The sequence below is a fragment of the Leptonychotes weddellii genome, chromosome 2 (genome assembly GCF_054177405.1).
Source record: "Leptonychotes weddellii isolate Sample4059 chromosome 2, ASM5417740v2, whole genome shotgun sequence".
In the NCBI taxonomy this organism is placed as follows: Eukaryota; Metazoa; Chordata; class Mammalia; order Carnivora; family Phocidae; genus Leptonychotes; species Leptonychotes weddellii.
This window is the reverse complement of record NC_138370.1, coordinates 40878686-40892437: the sequence shown is the minus strand read 5'-3', so window position 1 is coordinate 40892437 and position 13752 is coordinate 40878686. Positions and strand designations below refer to the sequence as shown.

The following is a 13752-nucleotide window of genomic DNA, read 5'->3' as shown; positions in this document are numbered from 1 at the left end:
CATCAATCCTCACCATCATCATCATCATCAATCCTCACCATCACCATCATCATCTCCACCACCACCATCAATCCTCACCATCACCATCATCATCAATCCTCACCATCACCACCACCCTCACCACCAATACCATCACGACCACCATCACCATCATCAACATATCATCACTAAGATCATCATCATCGTGACCTTTATGGCTAAGTTACCATCATCTCTTATCTGGATCACTGCAACAGCCACCTAACATCTCCCCACAACCATTCTTGCCTTCTTCCAATCTATTTTCCACTATGTAACTCAAGTGATCTTTTAAAAATGCAATCTCATGTCACTCATATGTTTAAACTATGTCACTGGCTTCCCACAAAAGATGGATGAAACTAAAAATTTTTAGCATAGTTTAAATAACCAAACTTGGGCATCTCTTAGCCTCAAACCTGCCATGTACCTTCTCATTCCAGGACCTTCGAGGTCCTGTCTACCTGAACCAGGGTTGCCATTCTTGACAACTCCCTCTTCCTCATTCTTTCATCTGCTGTCTTCTGCCTATATATCTTATGCTGGAAATATGCTGCTAACACTGTTCCTCTTGCCTTCTCTTCTTTCCTTCCCTTTATGATCAAAACCTCTCTGAAATGTTGGTTATACGCACTGTCTCCACTCTCCAACCAAATTTACAATGGCTTCTGCCCCCCATCTTTCCACTGAACGTGCCCAGCAAAAGATCATGGCACCTGTTACTGAAGCCAATGAACCTATTTTTTAGCCTTATCTCACTTGACCTTTCTGAGCGTCTGACACCGTTAACCACTCTTCCCGCAAAATTTCCTCTGCCTTTGTGTCCGTTGCCTGTTCTCTTGGTTCTTTTCATCTTTCCCTGGATAATTCTTCTTTTTCCCTCATCTGCCCCCTTTTCTCTATCAGCCTCCTAGAAGTTGCTTTCCCAGGGTTTCCAAATTGCAACTCTTTTTCACTTACTCTACTTACCCTTCTGTGGGTGATCCCATCCATTCACATGGTATCCATTGCATAATGACTCCCAAATCCTTTTCACTGGGTCCTTCCTCCCTCCTGAGCTCCAGGCCCGTGTGCCTCCATGGGGGTGTTTCACAAACACTTCAAACACAACACATGTAAAGCTGAAATCTCAGAACGCCCTTCCTGTCTCTGTTGGTATCTCAATGAGTGGCCCCAACACCCAGTCAGTTACCCAAGCAAAAGCTTGAGTCATTCTTTTCTCCTTCCTTTCTCTCCCTCCCTACCACCATTTAATCATCAAATTCTCTTAACTCTGCCTCCTTAGATGCACTCAGATGTGTTGCTTGTCTTTGTTCCAATGCCACTCCCTTAGTTCAGGCCCTCATCATTTCCCGCCTGCACTATGGCCACAGCTCCCTAATCCATCTCCTGTCTCCAGCTTTTCCTTTCTCTTGCCCTTTCTGTACTGCTGTCAAAGTTTAGGGAAAACAGATTCTTAAATGATTTTCCAGAGAACTAGTGGTCCACCTTTCAAAAAGAAGGGTTTCTTAGGCAAATAAAAAATGGCTTAGTTCAGAAAACATCCCCTCTGTGGCCCTTTCTTAGTGATCCACCATGCATATCAGCATATTTAAAGTTCTGAGAAGTCCTGTCACAAAGGGTCTGTTTGGAATTGTTTAATCAAGCATTTCCCAAACTTCCTTGACCCTAAAACCCATTCTCCTGGACATACTTCTTAACATCTTGCAGAACATTATATTTTTTGAAAACACCAATCTGATCATCTTACTTTTCTATTTGAAAATAGGACAGATATGTGGATATACACTAACAGAAGACAATTTGAACTTTATTCTATGAGCAATGAAAAGTCCTTGGAGATTCCTGAGTGGGGAAATGACCCAGCACTCAGGCAATCAATAGCTTTCAACGATCGAGCTCCTACGATAAGCTAGGTGCTTCTCATCTACCACCTCTAACCCTTACAACATAGCCACAGGTGGGCATAATGCCCAAGTGAGGAGACTGAAGCCAGGGTGGTCAAGTATTGGTCCTACGGTCATATAACCAATAAGGGTGGAGCAGTATCTGGCTCAGGGTCTAGGTGGCTTTACAGCCATGGCTGTTTGCCTGAAGGACAGATTGGAAATAGGAAAATCTAAGGCTTGGACATAACTTCTTAGAAGGCTATCATTTCTTTCTTTGTTCTTTTCACCTTTGTTCTCACACCCAGATAATGCCTTGAGTACTAGCCGCTCTTCTTAAGCTTGGGTCTCATTGCCTTTTCTGTAGGACCACTGTATTTTTTTTCCTCTTATGCACTCAGCAAGTCATCAGCTCCAGAAAAGCCTCTCTCCTGCTTAAAAACTGTGTCTCTCCTGAGTGCCTGTTCATGTCCAAATTTCTCAACTTAACATTCTAGGTCTTCTCTTATCTGCCATCAACTTTCCTTTCTGATCTTGACTTTGACACTTTTCTAAATATTACTCATATTATCCCAACCGAACTACTCACTGTTTAGCAGCCTCCCTGCTTTTGTTCTTGCTGTTCCCTCCTCTTGGAAAGTACCTATTCTTTTGGGTCCTTTTTTCGCTGTAATTCCGTAGAACAAGTCCTAATCTGGGCCAACTAGATGCTCGCAGGTTTTTAGCATAAAAGGTCAGGGAGGTGCCTCCAAACTTGGAAAGCAGGTTAACTTCTGAAAATTAAACTAGTAAAACCCACAGTGGATGTCATCAGCTATCTGTGAAGATGATATAGCCAAAGGAAGTCTCAAAAAGTAGACAGCTAAGAAGATATGAAAACACGTCCCTGGAAGGGAGGAAGAAGGTGCCCAGAGCTTACCCTCAGGGCACAACTCTATCTACGTGTCTGAAACCATAAGATGCGCAAACGAGACCCTTATCAAATCAATGACAGGAAACGGAGTAACCGAACCATGATCTATTATGATAATTGGCCAAGGCGGTGGCCAAATCAATTACATTCTGCTCTGGTGTATTGAAGCACGGCATGCACTGTAATAGATGGAAGACGGCTAAGGAGACAGATGAACAGGTGGAGAGACTGCCGACTAGAAGAGACATTCCCTGAGTTTGAGGGATACTGACCTTTGGGACAGGGGAAGGATTGGTGATGAAGGGATTTGAAATAGTTCATCCAGCTTTCTCAAATGTGGTTAGTTTTCCTGAAAGTCCTCTGCTTCTTTTGCTCAAATGATAAATCCATCAAGCCACCTTTTGAAAACCTGTTTGGTTTCCTTGGACATCAGAAAGGGATACTCTGGGCAGTGGGAAAGGATATCCTCGTTGTATCTGTCTCATGGGGCTGTTGGGAGGATCCAAGGAGGTAATGCATGCTGAGGGATGGATCTAGGCTGTACATAGTAATTGTTCAATAAATACAAGTGTTTAAAATCAATCAGTGTAGGGGCACCTGAGTGGCTCAGTCGGTTAAGCGTCTGCCTTTGGCTCAGGTCATGATCTCAGGGTCCTGGGATTGAGCCCCATGTCAGGCTCCCTGCTCAGCGGGGAGTCTGCTTCTCCCTCTGCCTCTGCCCCTCCCACTCCCACTCGTGCACTCTCTCTCTCAAATAAATAATAATAAAAAAACAATCAGTGTATTGTAACTCTGCTTTTAATGACAAATTCTTATAGATTTGCTTAAGGTGAACTGGCTTCCTGGTATCTAGGTGCTGTGATGACGTTGGGCACCCAAACCCACAAAACAGTTTCCATGGCCCTGGATGAGAATAAGCCAATGGAAGTCTTGCCTCATAAAGGACCTGGCAACCATCCACCTGGTCTAGGGCATCTCTAGTTCATTATCATCCTCCCACTTCCTTTCTCTAAGTGCCAAGCACATGTCTTAAGACATTTTTGCTCTATTTTCAATGCAATCACTTGTGTATATCTCGAATCCCCATTCTATCAGAGCATATACTCCTTGAGGGTGAAGGCTCTTACATCCCTCGCAGAGCTCCAAATGTCATAAATCTTTAATGAGTTGAAATGAGTTGAATCAAAGACAAGGCAAATGATCTGGGGCTCACATGAAGCCTCTAAAATCTGCCTCCCCCCCTACCCCCATGAGGTTGGTTGCAGAGTCCTGGAGAGGAGACCTGGACTTGCAGGCTAAGAACGTCTCTTCAGGTGTCCCCAGCCCAGGGAGCGGATGCAGGAGAGCCTGCAAGGCTGAAGGAGGGCTGCCCAGCTGCCCAGGAAGGAGAGGGAGAGACAGACAAATGAAGAGAGCAGGTCCTGCCTGCCACACTTACCTGGATCTCGGTCTGCACAGTGCATTTAACCAGTTTAAAGTTCTTCCCAGGGTTGAAACTGTTGCTATAGAAGCAGACCTTGAGGATCCGCACGTCTTCCTTTTCCACATCGACTGGCACCACCACCATGGGCTCTGGAGGGCCTTCAGAAGGCCGACGTAACGTGCCCACCTTCATTCGGCTCAGGGGCTCGGACACCCCAGACATCCTCTCGGGCGGCAGCTAGCACCCGCACATTGCAGTCCTGTGGAGACAGCAGAGGGACAGCCCTGAAATGAGTCCGAGGAGGCCCACGTGCCTTGTGCCCCAGGGACGGCACCCACTGATCTCCAGGACCTAGCAAACCACACATTCCCCCATTCTCAAAAACTCCCCTTCAAGGCATACAGCTTTATGGACCGGGGGAAGCTGAAGCACAAAGGAGCAGTTTGGATAAACATCCGGGTCTGAAACCCGGCCCTCGAGCTCCCAGGCTGTGCGCTTTCTCTTCTAGAAGCCCCCTCTCTCCATCACATTTCTCCTCCCACACTGGGCTCCAAGGCAAGAGGCCCACACTTTGCAAAGGCAGCTGTGAGAGGGGGCGGCCGCAGCATGGTTCCAAGGCACAGCTGAGCAGAAAAAGCAAAGAGTTAGACACTAGAAAATAGCAGGAGAGAAACAGGGACAAGAGAAGAAGCAGAAGGGGAGAATGGGTGGCCTGGAGGGAGCTGGAATGGACAAGGCAGGAAATGGCCCAGGTGGGGGGCCAGTCCATCAGCTGATGGCTTTGTCTGCCCCCACCCGCGGCTGCCAGCCCGAACTTTTGAGGCAGGAGGCCTCGGTCCCACAGGAACTCATCCTATAGCACATCGTTCATGGCACACAGGAGGATTCAAGGGGGACAGCACTCCTGCAGCCCAATTTGGGAGGTCTTTCTGTCAGGTGGGAGAGGGTTGGGCTGGGTCCCCTAGAACACCCAGCCCAGTTTGGATGACAGTTTGGTTGACACTTATATCGACGATAAGAATTCCAGGAATCTTCAGTTCTCCCTGAGTCCCCACAAAAGGGGTCCTGTCCTCTTGATCCAACTCAATCCTGTGGGGTTTACTCCCCACTGGTCTAAAGCAGGAGCGCCCCCAGGGAAACAGTAGGAAGTTTTATCTGATGATTCGTGGTGTCAAGCTTGGCTCCACATTAGGACCCCCCGCCCCGGGAAGCTTTTAAGAAAGCCTAAATCCAGGCCCTGTGACCAGAGATGGCCTCGGAGTTGGCGTGTGGGGAGGCCTGGCATTGGTATTTTTATGTTTCCAAGGATTTTTCTAACATTTAGCCTGGGCCTGGGGGCCACCTTTCTAGACTAACCTTAGCTCTCATTCTGAATCCATTCTTACAGAAAAATGATCTCCTTTCTAACAAGAGACTGAGGTTCTAGGGGGACCGTGTTAGACCAGGAGCTGGGGGCCAAAGGATGGAGCTGGAATGTGAACACACAGATGTAGAGGCAAATATTTTAGAAGTGGAACCAGTTATGTTCACCCATTCACACTGTGCTGGACACCAGAAGGGAAGATGGAGACAGTCATTGGCTACAAGGAGCTGTTCCTTTTTAACAGGCGGTGTGTATTATGAGGGCATGAAGGAGATGCTGTGAGGGCCTGGGAAGGAGCAGGGCATGCCCCTTCCATCAGGGGCAGGCAGACAATGGGCACAGCACCAGTCTGAGTCCAGAATTTGGGACAAGACAGATGGAGAAAAGAATATCCAGTTGGCCTTATTTTAGAGGTTAATATGTATATTCTAGAAGTATCCATGCCATTTTTCAATAAATATCGACTGAACATGTCCTGTGTGCCAATACTCTGCTAGGTGCTGAGCGTGTATCTCAGTTTCCCCACACCCTGAAGAAGGAGTCCAGAGGAAATAGCTTGAGAAGCAACCCCAGGAAGCCCACTGAGGAGGGGGGAAATGCGTGACGGGGAAGGGAAGACAGCCAAAGGAGGGTTATCAATAGAGTTACCACTTGGCAGCTGCAGGGCAGTCCTGCTGGGAACTCTGGGAGCCAGGACGTGCTGCGGAGCTACTCCACCCAGGGAGGGAAGGGGAGGGGGTTTCTGGGGTATTTATACACCCCTCTTACAGCCGTCATTCCCAGCATTTCCAGCCAGTTCTGCACAAGGGCAGATTGGACTCAGGAGCCAGAGAAAGTCCTCAGGCACAAAGATGCAGATGCTGGTAGGCAGAAGTAAGCAGGAGAATACTGGAATGTCAAGGCCCAAGGGGTATTAGATGGGATGATGACAGATCTGCTATAGGATGTAAAGATGAGGGTAGGGTGTCCCGCCCCTAAAGAGTATACACTCTGGTCGTAGAGATAGGCACATGCACACACACACTCGTGCGCATGGGCACGCTCAGCACCAGACATATACGTAATTGGTCCCAGACTCAGGAACTGCTGTGTCTGTCTATTGAGCCAGGGGCCTGTGACCCCTGGGGATCTGTTTGTATGAACTAGTTTTCAGGCAGGGGCTTCATGACACAGTTTTGTAAAACAGGTGTTGGGATAGGAAGGAAATGGAGTGGCACATGGCATCCATCCCCATATACCAGATGGAAGTCACAGGGCCTATGTTCCAAAGGCATTTAGAAACCAGGGGCACAATCAGTGCTGTCATGCTGACCAGTGGGGACGTGGACTCAGAGCTGGGGAGCAGGGCTATGCCCACATCTGTAGGTTACACCACATGGCTTCTGGGCATCCACAATGAAGGGGATGGGGTGCCATTCAGGAGGTGCCCCCGGCCCAGACAGCATTCTCATCCAAAGAGTGCTGATGCTAGTGAGCACACAGGGGACACCCCAGGGACTCCCTGAAACACTGGGGAAAAGTTTGAGAGAGGAGTGTTAAGTAGAAATAACATGTCAGTAAAAGTCAAAAGATCTGGTGCAACTTGGGAGCCCCCATTTTCACATATTATGTGTGCCATTGGCTGAAGTTAAGAGCGAAGCAGGTAAGCCCTCTCTGGCAGGCAGAACGAGGGGCAGAGATAGAGCAGGTGACTTAGAAATCTTTGCTGGGGACAGAGGCCAGAGCAATGTCTGGCAGGGGGAAAGGGGTTGGACCCCCATGGAGCTTTTAGGGGCTTCAGCCAGTGGCACCATGAAATGTGGCGCTTTCAAATTCGAGCAGACAAGAGGATGTAAGCACGTGATGAGGACATGGAGCAAGAGGAACTCTCGTTCAATTGGTGCAAACTTTGGAAGACAGTTGGATGGTTACTTACAAAACGAAACATATTCTTACCATACGATCCAGCAATAGTGCTCCTTCGTATTTACCCAAAGGAGTTGAAAACTTATGTCCACACAAAAACCTACACATGGATGTTTATAGCAGCTTTATTCATAACACCAAAACTTAGAAGCAACCAAGATGTCCTTCAGTAGGTGAATGGGTAAATAATCTGTGGTACATCCAGACGATGGAATATTATTCAGTGCTAAAAAGATATGTTCTATCAAGCCATGAAAAGAAGGGGAGGAAACTTAACCATCTGAGCCACCCAGGCGCCCCAAGAAGGGGAGGAAACTTAAATGCATCTAACGAAAGAAGCCAATCTGAAAAGGCTGCATACTGTATGGTTCCAACTACATGACATTCTGGAAAAACTACAGAGACAGTAGAAAGATCAGTGATTTCCAGGGGCTGGGAGGAAAGAAGCGATGAATAGGTAGAGCACAGAGGATTTTTAGGGCACTGCAAATCTGCCCTGTGTGATATTATCCTAATGGATACCTGTCATTATACATTTGTCCAAACTCGTGGAGTGTAAGCATCAAGAGTGAACATTAACGTAAACTATGGATTCTGGGTGATAGCGATGTGAAATGTAGGTTCATCTATCATAGTAAATGTCCCACTCTGGTGGGGGGTGTCCACAGTGGGGGAGGCCGTGCATGTGTGTGGGTGGGGGTATATGGGAAATCTCCGGACCTTCCTCTCACTTTTGCTGTGAACATAATACTGGGCCAAAAAATAAAGTCTATTAAGAAAAAAATGTAATGATGAGAAACCATAGTGGGATCGTTGACCCCCCTCTCCAGCCCACTCAGGAACTCGGGAGCTAGCCCCCACCTCTACCCTGAGCAAAGAGAAACATTCATAGTCTACATTGGACTGACACAGCCCACCCAGACTAATGCATTGACCATCGCCAATATGCCTGGAGGACCCTGGTTTCTTATCTTCATCAGTTTTTCCAGGCCCTTGGTTCAGGGGCCATCATTCCTAGTGGTCAACATGACTCCAGTTGAAATATTTTTGCAAAATCATTTTGGTCACTCAGGAGCTACTTTTTTTTTTTTTTTTAAGATTTATTTATTTACTTTAGAGAGAGAGAGAGAAAGAGTTTGTGCATGGGGATGGGGGTGGGGCGGAGCAGAGGGAGAGAGAGAATCTTAAGCAGACTCTGCGCTGCTGAGTGTGGAGCCCAACACAGGGCTCGATCTCACAACCCTAAGATCACGACCTGAGCCAAAACCAAGAGTTGGATGCTTAACCAACTGCGCCACTCAGGAGCCCCAGCGTACTTCCACCTTCAGCCTGAGGTTAAGCCCCGTAGGTCTGCCTTTAATCCTTCACAGCTGGGTGCCTGGGTGGCTCAGTCGTTAAGCATCTGCCTTCGGCTCAGGTCATGATCCCAGGGTCCTGGGATCGAGTCCCACATTGGGCTCTCCGCTCAGCGGGAAGCCTGCTTCTCCCTCTCCCACTCCCCCTACTTGTGTTCCTGCTCTCGCTCTCTCTCTGTCAAATAAATAAATAAAATCTTAAAAAAAAAAAAATCCTTCACAGCAGTAACCTCTGGCTACCTACCTATTCCAAAAATGTAAGTGCCTTATACCACCATCCTTGGAGATGGGAAGGGATGAGTATGCCCATTATACAGATGAGAAAACATAACAAAGTGTAAGCCATCTGGTCAAGGATTCCTGCTTGTTGAGTAGCCAACTTGGATCTCAGAGAAGGTTTGAATCCAAGTGCAAAGTTTTTCCCACTTTCCCATCTGCCTTCGAAGAAGGTGGTATCTCTTGATACTACTGGGATTGGCACAGACTCACGGAAGGAGGAATGTGTCAACTCAGCACTGACTATCCCCGGTCTGTGAAGAATCCTGAGGTGCTCTGGCTTAGGAAGCATTACCCTTCCCAATCTAGGACTCGGCCATGAGAATTCCTGGGGGGCGGGGGGCGGGGAGGGACTCACGTGTTTGGTTAAAAAGACGAGGGCCCAGAAAGGTGGTGCTACAGCTTCATGGGCACACGGCAACTTCCTCAAGGGCACCCCAAATTCCCATCTGTCAGCACTGGTCTGCAATGGACTGCCAACTGATCCCCCCAAACTCTCTGGAGCAGAGTAACTGAAACGTGTCATGTAAGGAGCACCTCAGACACCTGTCTTTGGGGTCTTGGAGATCATAGCCCTTGACCTCACTTGCAGGCTTCTCTCACTGTCCCTCTGCCAGCTCATTTTCTGGCTAGCTCTAAAACCTTGGGCCAGTTACTGAGCCTCTCTTGGCCTCATCTGCCTCACCTATAAAATGGGGGTAATGCTACCTGCCCTGTTTTCCTTATAGAGGGTTTGTGAAGATGAAATGCAAAAACATAAGCAAAAATTCATTATAAGCAATAAAGCTGAGCACAGACAAAAGGCTTTACCATCATGGTTATCACTTGCCTATTTTCCAAAATCTTGTCTGATTATCTGTATTCCCCATATCTTGTTCCCCCTGCCAATGGCTCTCCGGGGGGGCAGGGGGCGGGGGGCTGTGGGGGAAGTTCGGATTTGCAGCATTTGCCAATTTCCGTGGTGTAAATATTCCCACTCTGGCTGATTTCAAGCCACCAGCATATGCCCCTGAACACAGAGTTGGGAGGATATGAGAACAATCCGCTGCCTCTAGCTATTGTTTCTGACAACAGAACTTGTCTATTTCTCCAGATTTTGCCGGATGACTTGAATTTTTCATCACTGGCTTGCCTCTGTATTTTGACGATCCCTAAATCCTCTGACTCTCAACTTGCGAGCCAAACGTGCTGCCCCTTTTTCCAGTCAAGACCTGGACCCCCAGTCTGGAGATCCCTCCCTGCATCCCAGCCTGCCCCAGCCCCTGCGAGCAGTGTCAGAGGAGAGAAGGTCCCGTAGCACCAGCGGAAACCCTGGCTCTGAGCCATCATGGGCTCCAGCTTGCCTCCCAACCCAGACCTGCCCAAGTCCAAATCAAAGAACAACAAACACAAGGAAATGGGCTTAAATTAAAACAGGAAAAGTTTTGATTGGCTATAAGAATGTCTCAGCCAAAACCTGAAAAGGGTAGTAAGGGAGGCTGTACAATCTCGGAGTCCCTGAAGTCTTCAGGAAGAAAATAAATGACACTCTTCCCGAATGGCAAGACATTCACCTGCCGAAAGGAGGTGATGCTGAAGCAGGATTAAGTCCCACCCAGATCCTCTGGGTTACCACTGGGCCCAGGGCTGTGTTCCCGGCAGCGGAAGAGGACAGGGTCATGGGTGTCAATATCACAGAAAAATACAGTCTTGCACTTGAAGACATTGTTGGGTAATGTTCTGTCTTTACTGAACACATCCTGTGTGCCAGGAAATTTGTGCAAGTAATCGCCAAAGACGAGAGGGCTGGTGTCGTGTCCTGCCACCGGGCTTAGGGGGTGGTACCCAGCTCTGCCATCAGCTGGCTCTGAGGCCTGGAGGCATCAGGGCCAGATGGGTCAGAGTTCCCAAACAGCAGCTGGTACGGAGATGATGGCCTCTGATGTTTTCCAGTGACCATGGCAAAATGGGAAAAATATGGACACTAGAGAGAATTTATCATAAAGCTCAACGTATTCTTTTTGAAGGACAGGCTTTTATTCTAACTTTATGTCTTTCCACCTTTGTTGGTTTTCCAGCGCTCATTTGTTTATCAAGCGACAATGACAGTGTTTGGCAAATGACATTAAAGCTGGGCCTCTCAGAGAGTCAGATGCAGGAGCAGATGCTGGGATGCATAAAATGCATTGTCTTGAGGAGTGGAAGTTCTGCCCGTGATCTGAGGGAGCATGGGGAGGGACCATTAGTCAGAGACGTGGCATACTGTCAGGGAGAAGGTGCACCCACCTGCTCACCTGACTCATCAAACCAGGGTTGAAAACTCGTGTCCTCGGGCTGCCATGTCTCGTAAGTCTGGGGTGTTGCTCGCCATGCGCCTCAGGGTCAGGCAACGTGGTGGCCTTCAAACCTCTGCCGCTGACCCTTTGTGTGACCTGGGCAAGGTCACCTTGCTAAGCTTCAGTTTCCTCTCTCGGGGGCTGGGGCTAACATTACCTATCCTGCAGAATTTTCTGGAGAATCAGAGATTACTTCTGTAAACTCCCTGGCACATGTATTTTTTTAAGGGCCTGTGACTTGGCAGAAGAAAGAACCAGAAACTCCATACCAGTCCCTACTTGCCAAACACTAGACCGGCCCAGTGAGTCCGGGATTGGCTCCTTCCGCCTCCACAGTTCTGATGCTGCCTTTGTGCCAACAGCCACCTTCCTCCAACCGCCTGCCCACCTGGAAAGCTCAGCCCTATCTCCTGCTCTCTGCGCACACACACAGGGCCCTCATCTGTCCTGAGAACACCACAGAAGCGTGGAAGGAAGCCTCACGAGAGACTGTCACAATGTAAGCCCTTTGGATCTAGCAGAAGCGAGCAAGTCACGAGACACATGCTTTATTTCCACTCTGTCTCTGAGTCACTTCCTCTTGCTGTTTCCACATCAACGGAATGGGGAACACAGGCCTGTCCTCTGCAAAGACCTGCTGAGAGCAGCCACTTAATTAATTGGCAGTGACCTCGCTGTCTCAGGGAGCCAGGCTTGCGTTTCTGGGCGAGCTGGGCCCTGCTGGGGCCACGCGGTGCACCCCCCGCCTCCAGAGCCCAAGCCCTTTCAGGCCCCACTTCCTGCGGGGCCGGCGTGGTGCCCGCTCCAGGCCCCCCAATCCGTTACTTGGTTAAGCCCTTGCCCTCTGCTCCGAGCATTCCTCCCCATTACCTCTCGAAGGAAGGAACCAGAAAGGTGGTAATTATCCCCCAGCTGTAATTCAATGTAATTCAAAAAGCATTTACTGAGACTCTGGCACATTTTCAGCTCGCCACCCCCACGCACGTCACCCACTCAGGAGTGTTCTGTTGTCAGCACCTACCAACCCAGAGGCCAGTTGACGTGGGGCTGGCGGTCAGGGTGGCAGAAGGGGAGCAAAGAGATGCGTGACCCCATCCTTCCTTGTTCCTGTTCTCCTTCCTACTTCAAGGACTTTGATTCCTAGAGCTAGGCAGACCTCCTGTGTACCCTCTGGGCTCCACTGTTCCCCCAACCCTTGCGAAAATCCCCGGCACCTTGCTCCTTATTTGCCAGTTCATGAGTGATTTTGGCTGGCCTGCTTTTGTCCCTCCTTCCTCCCTTCCTCCTCCCTCCCTCCTTTCCTTTCTTCCTCCGCATCCCCCCCACCCCACCTTTCTGCCTTCCTATGTTTTAGGAGGCATGCCAGACTCCAGACATAACGCAGCTAAACAGAAGAGGGAAGAGGGTCTCTGTCCAGCAGAGACTCATAATCCAGTAAAGAGGAAAAAGATGAACACAATATAGCCACAGCCTGGTATGGGATCTAAGAGGGGTCCACACTTGGTGCTTGAGGAGCACGGAAGAGCCCTGGCTCAGGGGGCCCCAGGATCTCAGGAAAAGGGGACACAGCAAGATCAGAAACCGTGTGACAGGGCATAACACTGATGAGGAGGGTGGCGAAGGGTGTTGGGAAGTGAGACGAGACGGTGGCAACACGCTAAGGAATTTGAACTTCACCCTGTGGAGAAGCAGATTTTCATTTAAAAGACAAAATTCGGGCTAGAGGACGAAGCACAGGTGTGAGCTGGGAGGCAGCGGGGCCGTTCTGATGATGCACCCGGGTCCGCGGTTCACAACCGGGGATGCAGGGGAAGGGTGACCCAACCTGGAGCCTTTGCCAATTTCCCTGGTGTAAGTGCCTTCATGGCTGATTTCAAGCTGTCGATGTGACTTTGCGGAAAGGGCCCTTGGAGACAAATGGGTGCCATCAGCTAGTGAGAGCTGATTCTGGCACACCGCGGCCTGAACGGTAGCTGGGCAGGGGCTCGGGGGCACATTTCCGAGGACCTGCCTCCAGCCTGCCTCCGACCTGACCCTCGACCCTCCACGTCTGCTCTGGCAGTCTCCCCAGCCCAGCACTCAGGACAGCAACATACGAGGTGTCCAGAAGCCTGGAGTTTTTTTTTTTTAATTATTATGTTAATCACCATACATTACATCATTAGTTTTTGATGTAGTGTTCCATGATTCATTGTTTGCGTATAACACCCAGTGCTCCATGCAGAACGTGTCCTCTTTAATACCCATCACCAGGCTAACCCATCCTCCCACCCCCCTCCCCTCTAGAACCCTCACTTT

The 13752-nt window shown here is 49.1% G+C and overlaps 1 protein-coding gene across 3 annotated transcripts in view; it reads right to left on the bottom strand.

The window, feature by feature from the left end:
• Positions 1-13752, bottom strand: part of PTK2B (protein tyrosine kinase 2 beta) — a 102365-nt gene that overhangs the window by 55108 nt on the left and 33505 nt on the right. For 2 of the 3 annotated variants that reach the window (XM_081810442.1, XM_081810447.1), the window contains exon 2: positions 4256-4499. In XM_081810442.1, the coding sequence (XP_081666568.1) occupies positions 4256-4462 (207 nt within the window). In that variant the 5' untranslated portion in view covers positions 4463-4499. Of the gene's footprint in view, positions 1-4255; positions 4500-13752 lie in introns of those variants that run through there. The other variant, XM_081810450.1, reaches the window with a different exon arrangement.